The sequence below is a fragment of the Physcomitrium patens genome, chromosome 20 (genome assembly GCF_059467195.1).
Source record: "Physcomitrium patens ecotype Gransden chromosome 20, ASM5946719v1, whole genome shotgun sequence".
NCBI classification, from domain to species: Eukaryota; Viridiplantae; Streptophyta; class Bryopsida; order Funariales; family Funariaceae; genus Physcomitrium; species Physcomitrium patens.
Genome location: NC_143429.1, coordinates 9,264,995 through 9,283,051, shown reverse-complemented (window position 1 = coordinate 9,283,051; position 18,057 = coordinate 9,264,995). Strand labels below are relative to the sequence as shown.

The window sequence follows — 18,057 nt, the reverse complement described above, 5'->3', positions numbered from 1 at the left end:
CCATATTCTTATTAGTTCATCTCCCGCTTACTCTCTTTTGGTTGTTATATATTCAATTATTGATCTCCAGCTTACCTATTGTATTCAGTTTCTCAATTCATCACACAGAATTCAATATCTCAGCTTACGACTATCACAGTTTGGCATTCTAAACTAACTTCTCAATATTCAAAAACTATCCATTACTCATCAACAACAAAGAAACAAAAAGAGGTAGCCCCAAGCTTGCCCTGGCTTACGACTCTCACAGTTTGGCTCTCGGCTTACAACTCTCACAGTCTGGCCTCGATCTCTCTTTTCTCAACCTATTTATCTTATCCAAAAGATGATCCATCAGCCAACGGATTCCAAAGGATATGACCCTTTGAATTCTTAACTATTTATTCTACTAGCAACCTACTGTTATCAACTAAACTTCCTAATCATCAGTCTAATTCTCAAGGTTATCAATAACCAACCAGTAACTTATCACAAAATTTATTTACCTATTCTACATAGCCCCACTTCTAATTATGTAGCATCCTCGCAAACATTATTTAGCCTCAACTTATAAAGATGTAACAGCATTGGCTTCCTCAATCAATGGCGTTGGCTTACCACCCTTTGAATTGGTGATCTTCTTTTCTTTATATCTTTGTCATGTGTCTCAGTGTTCGATGGTTCTCCATCCAAACGCACTGTCAGATCTTTATTCAACAAACCCAATTCCCGTACTTGAGACTCATGTCGGTAATTTGGTTGTCATACTCCTCCAACATCTTTTGCCATTCTTTTGTCAGTTTCAAAGGTATCTCCGAAGGTGTTGTCGCTGAAATTGGCATATTGGTCTGCACTAAATTATTGGCCTTTTGCTCTAATGCGGCTAGTTTAGTCTGCAACATCGCAACCTCTATCTGCAGCCATTCTTGCCATTCTTTCCAATCGGTCTCCAACCTTGCTTTCTCAGACACCATGTTCACCATCTTCTCCTTAACCACAAAAGAAAATGAGATGCTTACCAAGAGCCTCCCTCCTACTTCTTACTATGGTCCAATCAATTGAGTCGACTCCCCCTTTTGTAATAGAAAACCCGTCTCGCATTTATGTATAGTAAAGTTTAGGTCAATTACCATTGATCCATGTCGTAAATTTAGTATCCATAAAATCTTCCAATTATACTAAATCATTTGGAAATCCTTCAGTAACTCGATATGGCCCATACCATCGAACTTGAAATTTTCTTGGAAAATTTTTAAATTGAATATCATAAAGAAGTACCAAATCATTTGGCATAAAAGCCTATGGTCTAAGCTTACTATCATAATAAGTCTTCCTTCATTTTTGTGTAGTTTCCATGATCATTAATGCATTGGCTCTAGTTTCATCCAATTTTTTCAATTCTTCGAAATAGTTCCGTAATAAATCATGATCGCCCAATCTATTATCTATAGCAATTCATAAACTTTGGACTTCTAATTCAATAAATAATATTGCTTTCTAGCCATAAAGCAATTGGAAAGAAGTAGCATTGATATTAACTTTATACGCAGTATGGTATATCCATAAAGCTGCAAACAACTTTGTGTCTCAATGTGTTCCCGCTCATGAAACTATTTTTGTTAAGATTTTACATAAAATTCTATTAGTCTTTTCTGTTTGTCTATTGGCTCTAGGGTGATATGGTGTAGTATTTTGATATTTTATCTCATATTTAGCCATGAGTGCTTCGATTGTACTATTAATAAAATGAGTTCCTCGATCACTAACCAATTCTCATGGACAACTGAATCGTGTAATAATATTTTCATACAAAAAAGTTGCTACTATACTTACATTGTCGGTTTTCGTAGCTACTACTTCAACCCATTTTGTTACGCAATCTGTTGCTATCAGTATATACTATTTTTGTTCATTTCTCGAGGCTGGTTTAATTGGTGCACATCTTAATATTAAGCGCCATTTAAGCTTTTCATTAAAATTAGGTAGGAAGGTTTGAAATGTCAAGTATTAAATTATTTCACTATATTCGAGAGTAATTACATCTATTGCAAACAGTTCTACACCGGGTAGTGCATTGTTAATGGGTTCATTATCCAATATATTAGATAACCGAGATAAATGGTCTGCATTGAAATGTGATTTTCTTGGTCTTACCTAAATAGTAAAGTCAAATTCTTACAAGAGTAGAATCCATCGTGCAATACGACCACTCAATTGAGGCTTATTAATCATATATTTTAAAGCATCATGGTTGACATGGAAAACAAATTTATAACCAAGAAGATAATATCCAAACTTTTGTACGAAATAAATCATCCTCAATGCTTTTCTTTTGGTTGTTGTATAATTTCTTTCAACTGCTACTAATTGATGACTTGCATAATAAATAGGGTGATCAAAACTCCGCTCATCTTTCTGGCTTAGCATAGAACCAATCGCGACATTAGATGCATCTACATAAACTTGGAATGGTTTTGTTCAACAAGGTGCCACCAATATTAGTGCTGAAATCAATTTCTGGTTAAATGTTTCAAATATAATTGTACATTCCTTTATCAAAAATGGACTGATCTCATCGATTGGTGGTTTCTTCAAGAGATTTGTGAAGAAAAGACAAATTGTCGATAATAACTGACATGGCCAAAAAATGCTTGAACACCCATAATAGTGTTTGGTTGCTTTAATTCTACTATAATCTTTATTTTATCCAGATCTATAGCAATGCCTGCCATCAAAACTATATGATCCAACAGTTTACCAGAAAGTACATCAAATTGGTACTTTTTTGAATTTAAAGAAATTCCATATTTGGCACATTAATTCAAACATTGATCTAGACATTCTAAATGCTTCACTCTTGTACTAAATGTACAAAAATCATCTAGAAATATTTCCATTGAAATTCATAGATAATCTTGGAATGCTTGCATTATTACCCTTTGAAATGTAGTTGGTGCATTACAAAGCCCAAATGGCATAACCTTGTAGGCAAAGGTCCCCCAATCCATAGTAAAAGTAGTTTTTAACTGGTTTTCTTTTATAATCTTAACTTGATTATAACTGAAGAATCCATCAAAAAATGAATAACATTCATGTTTACTGACAGCATCTAATATACTATCCGTGAATGGTAAAGAAAAATAATCCTTTTTGGTAGTTACATTTAATTTTTAAAAATCTTGATAAATACAAATTTTTCCATTCTTTTTCGATACCATAATAATTGGTGAAACCCATTCATTGAAAAGAATCGGATAGATAAATCCAACCTCCAAGATTTATCCAACTCTTCTTTTATCATAAGTGAGTATTTTGGATTAAGTCGATGTTGTCTTTGGCGTACTGATGTAGTATTCTCCTCTAATATAATTCAATGCTCGCAAACTTCAGCTGGAATTCCTTTCAAATTTGTATACGACTATGCAAAAGCAGTTTTATGCATTAAAAAATAATCCACCCAAATTTCTTTCTCCTTGCCTTTTATACCATTGTAAATTTGAATGATTTGGGGAGCCTCCTCTGTACCTAAATTAATTGGTTGACATCGTGGAATTTCAGGAGTCTCTGGAATAATATTCTACTCAATTTAAGAATCTTTCATAAAATCTAACACATTAGAACTTTCAAACTCCAATTTCATAGTATTAACGTGATTAACATCTTGTCTATTTATCAAATATGCAATCATATGATCAGAATCATAAATAACATCTGGAGGAATTAACTACTCTCCTGGTCCCCTACACTGGTAGTTCATTCTAGTATACTCAATAACTTACCTTGTATCAGCATAAATTGGGTCAAGTGCACCAATTTCTTCTTCTATAGACTCATCTTCACAATTCGACATAAATTCTGAACTGGCAACTTAAGTTTCTCCGTGATATTGGATAGGGTACATTTGAAGCACAATTTTATCATTACCTTTCCCAATTATCAATGTACCATAGTCCCAGTTATTTCAAGCTTTAGCTTGATACAACCACACTCGCCCCAATAAAATTGAATATGACAATATAGAGCTTTACAATCGAAAAACAATATAATCAATTTTGTAGGTAATCTCCATAATTATTATATCAATACTTCGTAAAATATCCATAGGTTTAACTCGACTAGAGTCAGTCATTCTCAAAACTATTGTAGTAGGCAATAAGTGATCCAAACCCAACTCCTCCATTGTAGCGGCATTCATAAGATTCATACTAGATCCTCTGTCTACTTGCACTTCCGATAATAACACTCCATCAATTAAAACATCAATTGTTGATGCACCTAGATCGGGATTCAAACTTACTTCTCGGATTTCTTTATTTCAAGATCTACGATGAATTAATGAGGAATTCAAGATAGTTCGGCACTCAAGTGCTACCACCAATAGTTGCTTCATAGAGATCGTGGGCTGTATGGTGCCCAAATCTTTTAGAATATCATATGGTTCTGTATTAGTGGTAATTTCCAATGTCCGTTTCTTCTTCCCAATCCTAGACACCGACGCTGGTAAATTGATTTTCTCTATATTGAAAATTGGTAAAGCTATTGGAATTGAATTTGACAAAGCCTATAAAATCGGTTCTTTTAACGGGTAAGATTTTTCTCCCAATTGGGTTGATATTGGTTCCTTGGAATTCACACCTCTTAGAGGATCTTTCAACGGAAAGGACATTTCTCGAAACTGTGTAGAGAATGGTGTCGTATGGCATGATTTGCTATCTTGGAATACACTGGGTATCTAGCTGTAGAGAGTGCACCTTAAACCTTTATATGATTCTTTTCTTGGCTTCCAAAACTCCTTTATTTTTTTATAAAACTCCAAATATAACAAAATCCCTTCAAAACATATTTTTCTCGCGAAGGGATTTTCTCGCCTTAAACTTTAGAAAATCATAACTATTGTTCTAACCGTTTAGTTTGTTTCAAATTTACAAGATAGGTAGAATTTACCCTTAAATTTTACCACAAAAAAAACCAATTGCAAATTCACTCCTGATCTTCTGGCATCTAAGAAACCCTAGTAGACACTCCAAACCCTAATTTACAAGCACCCAAAAAACTATTTTCCTTATATCTCAAAAACCCGAACTCCTAAGGTCATAAAACTCATGCACAAAGTTTACTAACATAAAATTACACATCCCTTGAAATTTTGAGCCAAAACTTTGTCAAATTGCTCATGATATAGCTCAAGAGACAAACACTAGTAAATCGGTTTACTTACTACCCTTAGATTGCATGTGCTGACTTCAAAATCCAATAACTTCTTTATTCCAACTTAGAATCCACTAAGCAGTATGTAAAAAGTATAGCCGCAAAAGTGCTCTCTCCAGTCGCGGTCGCCGATCCTCAATTGCCATCCGTACGCGTGCGTTATGCCCAAAAGAATGACAGTAGGTCCAAAACTAACACCTTAACTTTGAGCGCCTATAACTTCTTCATAAAAACCCCAAATGACACAAAACTTGCACCAAAACCTTAACCAAAAACCTAAACCTTCTGAACTTAGCCTTTAATATTTGAATGCCTCGAGAAACTAACCCTAATCCCTAATATGGCTTCGGACAGCCTCCTCAAAGCCCATTGGTCATGATTTTTGACTAATAGGAATGGAGATTTTTATTTTTCATCTCCATTCATCTATATTGGTGCCCTAATTACTCCCATTGCTACCAAAATCCTTCTTCAATCCTTTTTCTTATAAGATTTACATAATGTATGCTCTAAACACCAAATAAAAGAACCAAAATAAGTTTTCAAATGTCACCAATGTCTAACAAAGGTGACTCTAAATATTTAGAAGTTACTATCAACCAAAACCAATCTTAAAAGCCACTATCAAAAGGAAATTAAAGTTATACAAATTTTATAGTAATCTTTTTAAACAAACTCTTCTCAAAGTAATAATCAAATTATATTCTAGAACCAACTAAAATCTACTAACATGGCTTTCACCATGTTACTTAATAAATTATATATTAAGTACATAATTACATTATTTTCATATAGTAGCGGAACTACAACACGACAATTGAACAGCTTGACACAGAACCAAAGCCTCCGTTACTAGTACCTTATTAAAGCGTACAATCGATTCAGGTCTTATATTGAATAAAGGGCCCATGACAGGACCTGGATTGGATGTCCCCATAATTGGATCCAATTGACCCTTCGCTTCAGGATCACTCAAATGTTGAATTGATTCTTTCTCCTTTTGCTGACTTCTTGTAAAGACAGCTTGGACTACTTCTACCCGATGAATTGGTGAATCTTGAGGACCTTCATTTATCTCCTCCATTGTTCCTTGGCTTTGGATCTGCTGATCTCAATTATTGAAATTGAACGGAGCATTACATTACTGATAAGTATGTCCGGACTACTTGCAATTTGTACACACTAGCGCATAATCGTCACTGGCTCTAGGATTGCGACATTCACTAGTATAATGACCAATCTGTCTGCAATGGAAACAATGAAGGGGTCTTCTTGTACCTCCATCCGGCATATTGAGTGTCTCCACCGATACATACCTACTAGGCTTGTTCTATGTATGATTAGAAAATGATCCTGGTTGTCCCGTTTATACGGAGGATACTTGATTCGATGATGTTGGTAGAGCATATTGCTGATATCTTTGCTGCTCCTTCCTGTAGTTCTGAGGGTTTGATGCAGACCCCTGATTAAAATTGGAACTTTGAAAATTATTGAATGTTTGATTTTGTCAATTAGATTGATTTTCATTCCATCCATACGTATTTTTCATTTGAACTTGATTGACTTTCCACTGAGTTGGTGGGATCATGGTTTGATTATTGAATTGTTGTTGCCTTTGTAAATAATAGTAATTTTGAGTAGGGTGTTGTCCTCCACAAAATATACATTAAACACTTATTTGTCTAGGTGATGGACATTTCGTATCAAAATGACCTTTTCCCTTACAATTATTATACCATACATTAGGTCTCGTATTAGAAGGCTTATGTCATTTCTGCTTATCTTTAGCCAAATTTACGGCCAATTCTTCCATCTTCTTTATTAGATTTAATAACAAGGCTTCATTTGGATCTTTAGAAGTCGCATTTGAGAACAACTCCGGTTGTTGATAGGTTGGCGATGTAAAATAAGGTGTCATTGTTATTGGCGCTATTGCTTGGAGTGGTGTAGCATTAATTGATTATTGCAACATAACATTCTTCACATTGGAGGTAGCCATTTGTGGATAATTATCCATCGACACATTTTTCGGTTGTATTTGTTGGCTTTCTGAACTTTGAATCATCGTGGCCCCCACTGTTAACAATTGGTCATAATGACATTTTTTTGACACCTTTGCTCATACCAACGATGCCTCTATCGTAGCTGGTCGAGCCTCTTTTACAAACATTTTTAATTCTGCTAGATGCAAACCATTGATTAATATCGACAATATAAACACATCCGACATTTGATTATTTGACCATTTACGAAGTATATCCATGATCCGGCCATAATAAGACTCTATGGATTCTTCCGCAAACATCTTGCTATTCATAAAACTTTCTTGAAGCCGATCTTCAAATCCAATTGGTCTAAAATGAATTAAGAAGGCATTCTTCAAGGCCTCTCAATTGGAAAATCTATCCACAGGTTGCCGAATATACCATTCGAAAGCTATATCTTTTAAAGTTGCTGGCAACCATCTCAACCAAATATCTTCAGTTCTATCATTATTAGCCACGCAAGCTATCAAGAATTGAGATATATGGTGATCGGATCTGAGCCCGATCAACCACTAAAAGTAGGTAATAGTGCCACACTTATAGTTTGGTCTTCTATTGCTCCCATTTGTACTGCAATTGGTACTTCTGACACTCCCGTGGCCATTGGTGTTATCATTGGTCTCTTTGCTATTTGAATTTGAATTTTTCTTCCTTTGGTTTTATTTGGACCTACAATTCCTTTTTGTCGTTCCCCTAGGAGATTTCTTATACGTAATCGCTCATGTCTTTTTTTCGCTTGTCGATTAATTCTTTGATAATCCTTCCTTTTATGATTATCACTCATAATCTTTTATTCTTCTTTACAAAATCAATATTGCCTTGAATTATAACTCACATATTTGTAACCCTAAAACTGGTTCTTCTCACGTTTTCATTCAATATATAATTCCATCTCCCATACAATCAATTTCTAACATTTTATATTGTTATCATTTCCACGGCAGCTGTGCCAAAATGTTATTCTCGTTGTGTTCAAGCTTCAGTAGACCAAAGTAATTGAACTAATAGAGGTAGGTTCGAACACGAGAAAAGATTGATTATATAAATTGGATTTGTTAGTGTCATAATTGACTGTATTCTAGCTATCTAAAATCAATTATCAAACTACAAAACATCGGGGCTTACTACTTCCGTCTTAATTCAACCCATAATCCATTCTACGACTATCAATTCAATAATATTTCCATATTCTTATTAGTTCATCTCCCGCTTATTCTCTTTCACTTGTTATATATTCAATTATTGATCTCCAGCTTACCTATTGTATTCAATTTCTCAATTCATCACACAGAATTCAATATCTCAGCTTACGACTATCACAGTTTGGCATTCTAAACTAACTTCTCAATATTCAGAAACTATCCATTACTCGTTAACAACAAAGAAACAAAAAGAAGTAGCCCCAAGCTTGCCCCGGCTTACGACTCTCACAATCTGGCCTTCAGCTTACGACTCTCACAGTCTAGCCTTGATCTCTCTTTCCTCAACCAATTTATCCTATCCAAAAGATGATCCATCGGTCAGCAGATTCTGAAGGTTATGACCCTTTGAATTCTTAACCATTTATTCGACTAACAACCTATTGTTACCAACTAAACTGCCTAATCATCAATCTAATTCTCAAGGTTATCAATAACCAACCAATAACTTATCACAAAATTTATTTACCTATTCTACAAAACTCTAGATATTTCTTCTTCATTGAAATAATTTTGAAGGTTTGTATCAATACATCCTATAGGCATAGAAATTAAAGAGTAGATGCATTGTAAATTACTTGGTTTTTGTTTATTACATATATATATTCACATATCAATTTTTCTTATATTTTACTTTATAAGAAAAAATAGTAAGACCATTGTTGCAAAGAGTGCATCAAAATTTACTCTCTTTATTTCAAACATGCTATAATGTGAGAGAAGTGACAAATTTTTTAGATGTTGGAAAGTCAAGTGTATAAAGGCTTCATTAGAAGTATTTTTTATATGCAAATCTTTTAATTGGAGGTAGACCACACAAGTTCAAAAGTCAAATAGAACAATCTTGTATAAGTAGTATAACTAGAAAAAAGATATATATTACAAAGGAAGCTACTAAACATGTGAAAGAAGTTTTTGGAGTACAAATTAGTGAAGTTACTATGTGTTGTGCACTTCATAAAGCAGGTTTGCACAGTCAAATGTAAAAAAAAAAAAAAAAAAAAAAAAAAACATATTTGTTAAATAAAAATATTATATCTTGTTTAGAATTTACTAGAAAGTATGAATATTAGACTATTGATGTTTGGAGTCAAGTAATATTTTCAAATGAGACTAAGATTAATAGATTTTTTTTAAATGGAAGAATTTAGTATTGAATTTATAATCCATAAGAACTATTAGAATAGACTATCATTCCAATTATTAAACATGGTAGTGGTTTTGTATTGATATAGAGATATATGTGTATACATGGATATGGCATGATGCATAAAATTGAAGGTCGTCTCAATCAGCATGGTTATCAAAAAATCTTGGTGGAACATCTATATGGTATAATTAAAAAAATTGATTTAGATGCATCAAAACGTTATATTTTAATAGGATAATGCACCTATACATAGTAGTAATAGCATGAAACAATGGTTTTTTAGGCAACATTTTAGTGTCCTAACTTAGCCTCCTCATAAAACAATGGATTTTTAGGCAACATAATAGTGTTTTATCTTGGCATCTTTAGTCACCAGATTTGAATCCTATAGAAAATCTTTGGGCCATTTTGAAATGGAAATTAAATCAATACAATACACCTCCAAAAGAAATACTTGAATTATAGTCTTGTGTAGAAGAAATCTTCTCTTCTATAATTGTTGATGATTACAAGAGACTTATAGAAACAGTGCCTAGATAAATAGTAGTTGTATTGAAAGCCAAAAGAAAATGGACAAATTGATGAAAAAATTCAATGTTGGACCTTCAAAATTGTTCCAATATATAGAATAGTTTAGTACTTTTTTTCTTTTCATTGAGTGCTTAGATTTTGTTGGAATTTTTGTAAGAAACTAGTACATAGTATGTATTATTTAATAAATTTACTACATTCCATGAATTCCATGAATACCTACATCGTTTTTCGAATGTGACAAGTATAAACATTGGGACAGCTTTGAAGGTCACTGTATCCCTACGGTTGGGCTTGCAAAGGTCTGCATAGGACACAAGCCATCGAACATGTCACACCGATTCTCAACGTTGGGAATTGTCCTCAACTAGTTTACTTTCTCTTGAATGGTTCTTAAGAACTCATTCTTGAGTGTCGGAAAAGACAGAAAACGGAGCAAATAACTGTCAAACAATATTAAATCTGAAAATACAGACCACCACTTCGATTTGAAACAGGTGAGGGATTTTTTTTTTTAAAACGCTGCTCAGTCAATTGATCTTCAACCAACGGCAGACTCAGTGAATTAATTTGGCAAATACATTTGAATGTTCCCCACCGCAATCGTTCCTCTGTCAAGAGAGGTGGCAGGATAGGTAATGGGTGCACTCGAATCTGTGCAATTGAATTGGAACAAATAATGGAGTCTTGGGTGATGCGTACGGTCTATGGGTCGACATGCTAGTTTACAAATCTGACCTTACAGAATCTAACAATGAAGAACTACCAAAAAAAACACCTTAAATGCTAAGGAATACATGAGCTCTAGCTATTTTACAGTAATCTCGGTTGAAATGCCCTTTAGACTTCTTTGAAGTACTACAATTAAGCTGTCAACGGGTTACGAAGCGAAAATGCTTGTAGATACTCTCTTTCCCTAGCCAAGTCCTTTCTAGAGGATGTACATCAAATGAAGAAGCACTGGTTTAAGACGGCAGGACAGGAATTCATCGTCATGTGTAGTAGTTTCTGGCCCCTTAATGGTGATATTCTCGACATCCAGAAAACAGCGAAAAGATGTTCGAAATTTACCCCTTGGTCCTCATGATGGTGATAGTGCCAGCACCTTCTGTGTGTATCTTGGTACATGCAACAACAGATTTTCCAGAGAGACCCGCTCCTGGTGGAGAACGAGGCCTTTTCTCATCTACAGGTGATGGTCTATCTGTAGGAGTCGGTGGAGGGCTGAGTAACAGTTTATTAATATCGTTCAATGTTACATCACCTTGAGCAGCAGATGGTTTCAGCATTGCAAAGGGCAATGCAATAGGCATTAAAGACTTCGTTTTGAATCTACTCAGACCTGAAGACGACTTCCGACCTGCATAGTCATGTGAAACAATCGTCAATATATTTCATGGAGAAGGATGTGTATACAAGCTTAAATTCTCATCTAGCATATCCCTTTGTCATGAATAAAGATTCTAAAGCCGATTCACTGATATCTAAAGTTCGATCCGCACTTAGCCTCTGAAGCCTCTACCAGCACCATTAATTTAATGGAAGCATTGCACCAATAATGTGTGAAATTACGAAACAAGCAACGACATGTAGCTTACCAGGAGTAGGAGGCTTTGAGAAAGGTATTAGAGGGTTTTGTAACTGCCCATTTTCTGCCTTTGGATGCAATAGTCGCGGTTGAGTTTGCTGATATTGAAAAGGCTGCTGAAATTGCATTTGTAGTGGTAACTGTTTCGGCGAGAAATTAGAATTTTGGGAAAAACTAGACTGTGGCGTGAGTGGTGTCGGTCGTTTCCAAGGTTGTGGAGAATAATTCTCACCAAGAGAATTCGGGATGTAACTACCCATTGGAAGCTGCGAAGAATTTCTGAAAAACAACAGGAAATACAAACAGTTACTTACGCTGGCAACAAATTATTCCTGGTAGGCCCTTGACACTTTCTTTAAACCTTGGCTCACTGCCAATAAAGTTCATTGTGCAAATGAATTAAATAATTTGATCATAGCACATACATTTGCACCGGAGCACTGTAGGACTGATTCTTTTCAAATGATGGTAGGGACGACCACGTTTCAACAGGCTGTTGAGAATTGGGAAGAACAAAAGAGGTAGTAGCATCTGCATATTCACGAAAGACCCCTCGTAAGAACAATTACTTCTGACCTGAGTGTCTCCCAAAAAACTACGGTACAGTTACGAATGATGTAATTACACAAGGCACCCAGTAGGAAATCCAAGATAAAAGAGATTGAAAAGTTACCAGATCCCGTGAACCACGGCGACGTTGTCAAGCCAGGCGAGCAATAGGGTTGCAACATGTAGTCATCGCCACTGAAAACTGAAGAAAGAGGAGAGCCCTGCAATCAATACACACAACAACTCTAATAAAAATGCAGCATCCAGTTTCAAGGAGGTGGTGTCCAAGGGTTTTCGTAAATGAATCAGACGCGAACACGAGAAACCAGATAAATTACCGCATATGACGAAGAGTACGTAGTTGAAGGCGAGCCGACGACACTCTCGTGAGGGAGAGGCGAGTCGTGCGCAAAACCGCCTGTGTTGACCCCAGTGAACTGCAACATACGCCGCCTCTTGATGCGCTCTCCTTGCTGATCGCTGTACGAAGACCCCGTGCTGTCACTACCTGCACATTCTAGACCATGTCAGAATGTGTACTAAACCTTGCAGCCGGCCACCTCCAATACCAGCGCACAATGGCCTACACTTGTTCCACTGACGAGCATCGACATGCATTCCTCCGCACCTCACGCACAAGACTCCTCTGTGTTGTATCACGGTCATCGATGTTACATCTACGCTTTCACACCTCCATCACATACCTTGACTAGTTTCACAACCGTACGAATAGAACGTGGGAGTCGATGGCTGAAGCCTCGTGTCCACATGCGGGGTAGTCATCGAGAATAAGTTGCCAGACTCCACTTGGTTGTGCATCACATGCTCCCAGAAAGCTGGAGTACGAGCTGGAACACAACACATTCTGTTAGCAAACTCCTCGTGGTCGGCACCAACGAACTCCATCATCTGCAGCTCTCCCAATGAAACACGTACTGTTCTCAACCTGCTTCGATATCCGTACCTAGAGGAGACACCGACTCCGTCATGAACGAATATTCATCGTGCTGGGACCACGGCTCCATCTTGGTCCTTCCAGCCATCGGCTCGGCTCTAGGAGCGAATTGCATAGCAACGTCGCTCAGCATCTCGGTATCGCGGTTATCCCGCGCACTAGTACCAGGCAATGACTCCTGCCTTTCCAGCATGAGTGCTTATGTTCTACGCAATGCATCCGAGGTGATCCTGTTCATCAAAACTGTGTCGTCCTCGAGCCTTTTCCAAGCGTCATCTACACAAACAACACAAAAGAACAGCGTTCAGACGCACATTGCACAACACGACATGCTCCATCACTTCTTTCCGGCCTGGCGTGCCTCGCACTGTTGTTTACTCGACTAATCACAACAGACTTCACAACTGTAGCGCCTTCTGGCCTCGCAAAAGAGAAGGACGAATCGTCATAATCTAACGACATTGTGTCCGGGTTCGTTATCCACAGCTGTGGAAAAGTATCATAATAGATTCTAAATAACCGTTCAGCAAAGACCACGACCACCCGTAGCTGGTGAGGAGAACCGAATCGCTGGTAGCAGATGCCAATCAGAACATATTTGCTACAACATGTACATCAAAGCTTCGGTGGGAGTTGAAACGTGGCTGCTACAAGAAGACTAGGCTTGCACGCATAGAAGCTCTGGCCCTTGGAGAGGCGCGTTCTGTAATAGAATAGTGCAGTTTGAGTCCGTGACAAAGCGGCCCAGAAGTTGAAGACATAGGGGCTGCAAACGCGCATTGTCACCCACGGAATGTAACTAACCCGTTCAAAGCAAAGAGTGCTGTATTCTTTCGGTTCGCTAAAGCTTCGTCGTGCTACGATCGAGCACTTCGAACGCTCAGAATGCTGAAAAAACATTCTAAAGAAGAACACGACACCTGCGGACGCACAAGATGTGCGCTGAACGCTTGTCGGTTGCCTCTAGGGAACGCGGGAGGAAGCTCAGAATCCGCGATCTCTAACCTAATGCTACGCCGTTCCAAGAAAATGCACCAAAGCAATAGGTCCAATTCGAAAAGTAATTGAAAGCGCTAGCGCAGCATCACTATCGTAAAGGTGGACCCGAAACTATCGTGCGAACGAGGATTTAGCGTTAACCACCGAAGACCAGTAGGCCAGAATAAAACCACAGCTACCCCTGGCATTCCAGCAGGTGAGACGTCCACCTTCAAACACAGTGCAGAGGGCTCTGTGGAACCACTTCAAGAAGGCACTTCGCTCACGGAGTTCAACAGATCAAGCATGTGGATGCTTCTAACGAGGAGCTATGGGGAAATATTTCACGCTGCTCAGTCAAGAACCCCAATCTCCACATGGGCACTGAGATCAATGTCATCGCAGTGTACGAGCCTGGAAATGCAAGTCACCAATTCTTCGAAGCAACAGAAGATGGAGCAAGCCGGATTGCTCGACTGCTCTCATTTCCACAGCGTCCGACGCTGCCAACACAAACAATCACTTATCCTCGTCTAATAACTTTCCAGACACTACACATTGCGCGACCAGAATCCTACCTGCACAACGAAGTCGCTCTTATACCGCACGCTACATTCTCAACTCCAACTCTTGTCTCGCTCGCTATGTCAACCTCCACTAACACACACATTGCGCGCAGCACCATTGCCATCACAAGAACCACATTCCTGCCCCCGGATTCACTCACTCGAGCACCACCAGATCAACATCACCAGACCTCTCCAAACGCCTGCACGATGCAACAAGCAAACACCCCGCTCTTTTCAAGCAAAATAATCCGAAACGCCCTATCGTTACCTCAAAGGTCTAGCCCGCGTTTCACCGCACGCCATCTTTCTCGCCTCGGTCATCACATTTGTCTCACTCGCACGCTATCTGCCTCCATCACCTCTCCGAACTCTCAGAACGACACACCAAGAATTCACCAAAGAGCCGCCAAACTCTACAACGCGTGCAACTGAAGTCCTCTTTTAACATCGAAATTCTCCGCGATCGCTTGCAAGAACTCCTGGGTACCGATGCCGACTGCTCCTCACGGACAATGAACCTCGGCAATGAGATGAGGCGTCCAGTATAGTCACACGATACTCAGGCGGAGCTATGGAGCGGCTGGCAGTTGAATTGGGACCTGTTCCCACTACAGCCGGTGTTCCTCGGTCCCACCCTGAGACTCTTCTTCTCTTGCGAACACCCTCGCAGACACAAACAGTGTCGCAAGTAAACAACTCTCTCAGGGGGGCTCCGCACTTTCTCTCTCCGGCCGATGATGAGACGAGACCATGCCTGACTTCGCTTCAGCATTTACTGGTCTCTCCTCATTTAATGCTGGCTTCGATTTCTTTCTTTGGCAGAGCTGGATCCTTCTCCACTCCCCGTTGTGTATTTTTATTTAGTGTTCCACTTGGCTTTGCTATTTATTTATTTTTGGCACAAGAGAAAATAAATTTCATTGCAGGGAATCACCAATACAGAACTGGTCTGGAATAGAGTCTTGGCTTTGCTATTTCTCAGCTGGCTTGACTTGTAGTGAGGTTGAACTTGCTTCTCAGCTCACTTGCCAAGTCAACTTCAGGGGGGTGTTGTTGATACTCTCCCACATTCTCAGCAAATTGGGTTTTTTTTTTTTTATTGTGCGGGGAGTTCCTTCCTGGGCCGATTATGGGTGGAGCATCTATCGTCAATAATAGAATGTGAGTTCTTGTTTGAGCTCACGAGGCAAAAGAATGTTTTACCCTGACAGGAAGGCTGTCAAGGACACTTGGGGAGATAACATTTAGTAGAATAGAAAGTCAACGTGGCATACCGCAATGAGCAGTGGTTAAAATTTGGGTGTTGAAATACCTTCGATAAAAATATGAAAATAAAATTTTGTTGACAGATTCGCTAGTTACTTATCACTTGTCACATTGTTAGCCTTGTTTGTAAAGATCTAGATTTGGAATTTTCACATGGTCTGGCATGATAATTGTGAAGATGCCTCAGAAGAAAATACAAATAAAATCCAGCATGGCAACTTCTTTGGCACATGGATATTTTGACAGATTGTAGAGTAACAAAATCATACTTGTTAAAGAGAAATCTTAGAATAACTCGAGAGAAACTGTTATTGTAATTTTTCAGTATCAATCATAAATTAATAAATATGCACCAAACCACATGCACAAGTTTGACCAAACTCCCTTTTCAAACCATCATGCAATGATAGTAGAAAACGACAAAATAACTGCTCCGATGCATCTCCCTTTCTGTTCAAAGCCATAAACCTAGCGGCATTATCAACACATTAACACAACCAAACACCTAAAACAAGGCCTATGAACCAACCTCCCTTTTGTCTTCAGCTAGGTGACAAGCATGACCCCTGCTGGAACCCTCTGATGCAGAAGTTCTAAATGTCAACCTTCTCGACTAAATTCTTTTAGGATGTAGACCAGGGTTTTGAGAATGACATTGGGTTCTTCACAAAATTTAGTGGAACTGGGTTTCACTCTAGAACAAGCTCCATGAAATTTACATCAGTATCATGGACATTGGCAAATTTTGGATGTAACTTGTGTGAGTCCAATCTATCTTTGAGGCTCATAAGAGAATATGCAGAGAGAGCAAGATAGTACTTGTGTGTCTGTATGCATATTGAATGGGCACTGCATACATTTTATGGAGTTATTTCTACCTTTATTTCACTAGTTTTGCATAACAAATGAATGCCATCTAGCAGAACATTTGAACCCATAGCACACCTCCACTTATGACAGTTCATTTCTGCAGTACAATACTGAAGGTAACAAGGATTCATAACTTCTTCTTAACAACAACACTGCACCATAGTTACCATGCAAGCACCGATATTTTTAATTAATTACTTTCTTTCTTTGTCACAAATTTTGACGAGCTAAAGTGTACCCCATTAGAAACAAGTATCTGATGGAATGTAACTTCATGACTCTTTCACTCTTGAATGGTGCGAGGTGACCTCTCAAATTACCCTTCCAGCACCATATCAGACTCCCATTGACCTGTGAATGAATAAAAGCAACCCTATACTACTATCACAACAACAGCAACAATTCAGAATTCCTTGGGTTTCAGTGGCTCTCACTTGCCACGCCGTAAAATTCTATGGATCTGCATCCTTGTTTTTCTAAATTAACATCAAAGACATGTGGTTGAAAGTAGATGTTTCTAAGTGGATCCTTCACATGATGCATGTATAATCCCAGGTGTACTTTTTTATTTCCATGGTAATCATGGGAGTGAACCTACTGTTCCCACTTCAAGTGGCTCTGGTGACAACACTTCCACCCCTACAACAATTTGTGGAAAGCAAAAGCAATGTGTGCCTGACAATTGATATAATTGAGTTAAATTGAGTTTAGGAGACGATAAAGACAGCCCAACTCACAAAAACATGATCACAAATTCATCAAGAAAACTGGGGTTCCATGCACGATAGTAATTGTTTATTCAGCACTTTTGTGAGTGCCTAATGGCTAGAGAGCTCAGGAATGGGGAATGAGCCTGTTATAGCAACCAAGTAAAAAAAAAGAAAAAAACAAGCAAGCATGCCAATATCCTTGGTCTACTTTTAGTCTACAACAAGTAGTATTTGAGGAAGATGTTTCTCAAATAAATAATACAGCATATATATATATATATATATATATATATATATTATGATTTTGGACAATTAGGTCCAACAAATTGTTAAGATCTTCAAAAAACACATATATAGACAACTCTGGAGTCAAAGAAATTACATGGAACTGTCTTACATAGTGTGGTAAAGTTAGTTGGTATAAAACTATATAAAAAAAAATGATTTAAAAAAAGGAATC

At 37.9% G+C, this 18,057-nt stretch overlaps 1 protein-coding gene across 5 annotated transcripts; it reads right to left on the bottom strand.

The window, feature by feature from the left end:
• Positions 1–9,761: 9,761 nt before the first annotated feature.
• LOC112273058 (uncharacterized) lies at positions 9,762–15,495 on the bottom strand. 5 transcript variants are annotated; one of them, XR_002966878.3, is made up of 10 exons: positions 15,020–15,495; positions 13,214–13,480; positions 12,954–13,097; positions 12,588–12,757; positions 12,374–12,470; positions 12,126–12,231; positions 11,711–11,979; positions 11,184–11,472; positions 10,336–10,416; positions 9,762–10,184 (listed from the first exon to the last, which is right to left on the bottom strand). XR_002966878.3 is itself a non-coding variant. In XM_090245276.1 (8 exons), the coding sequence occupies exons 1-8, from the start codon at positions 13,395–13,397 to the stop codon at positions 10,395–10,397; spliced, it is 1,281 nt and encodes a 426-aa protein (XP_090101402.1). In that variant the 5' UTR covers positions 13,398–13,674; the 3' UTR covers positions 10,206–10,394. The 5 variants fall into 5 exon arrangements, 1 of the variants encoding a protein (XP_090101402.1); XR_012216138.2 differs by lacking the exon at positions 15,020–15,495 and adding an exon at positions 14,761–14,916; XR_016498956.1 differs by lacking the exon at positions 15,020–15,495 and having other exon boundaries at positions 13,214–13,674.
• Between the last annotated feature and the right edge of the window lie 2,562 nt (positions 15,496–18,057).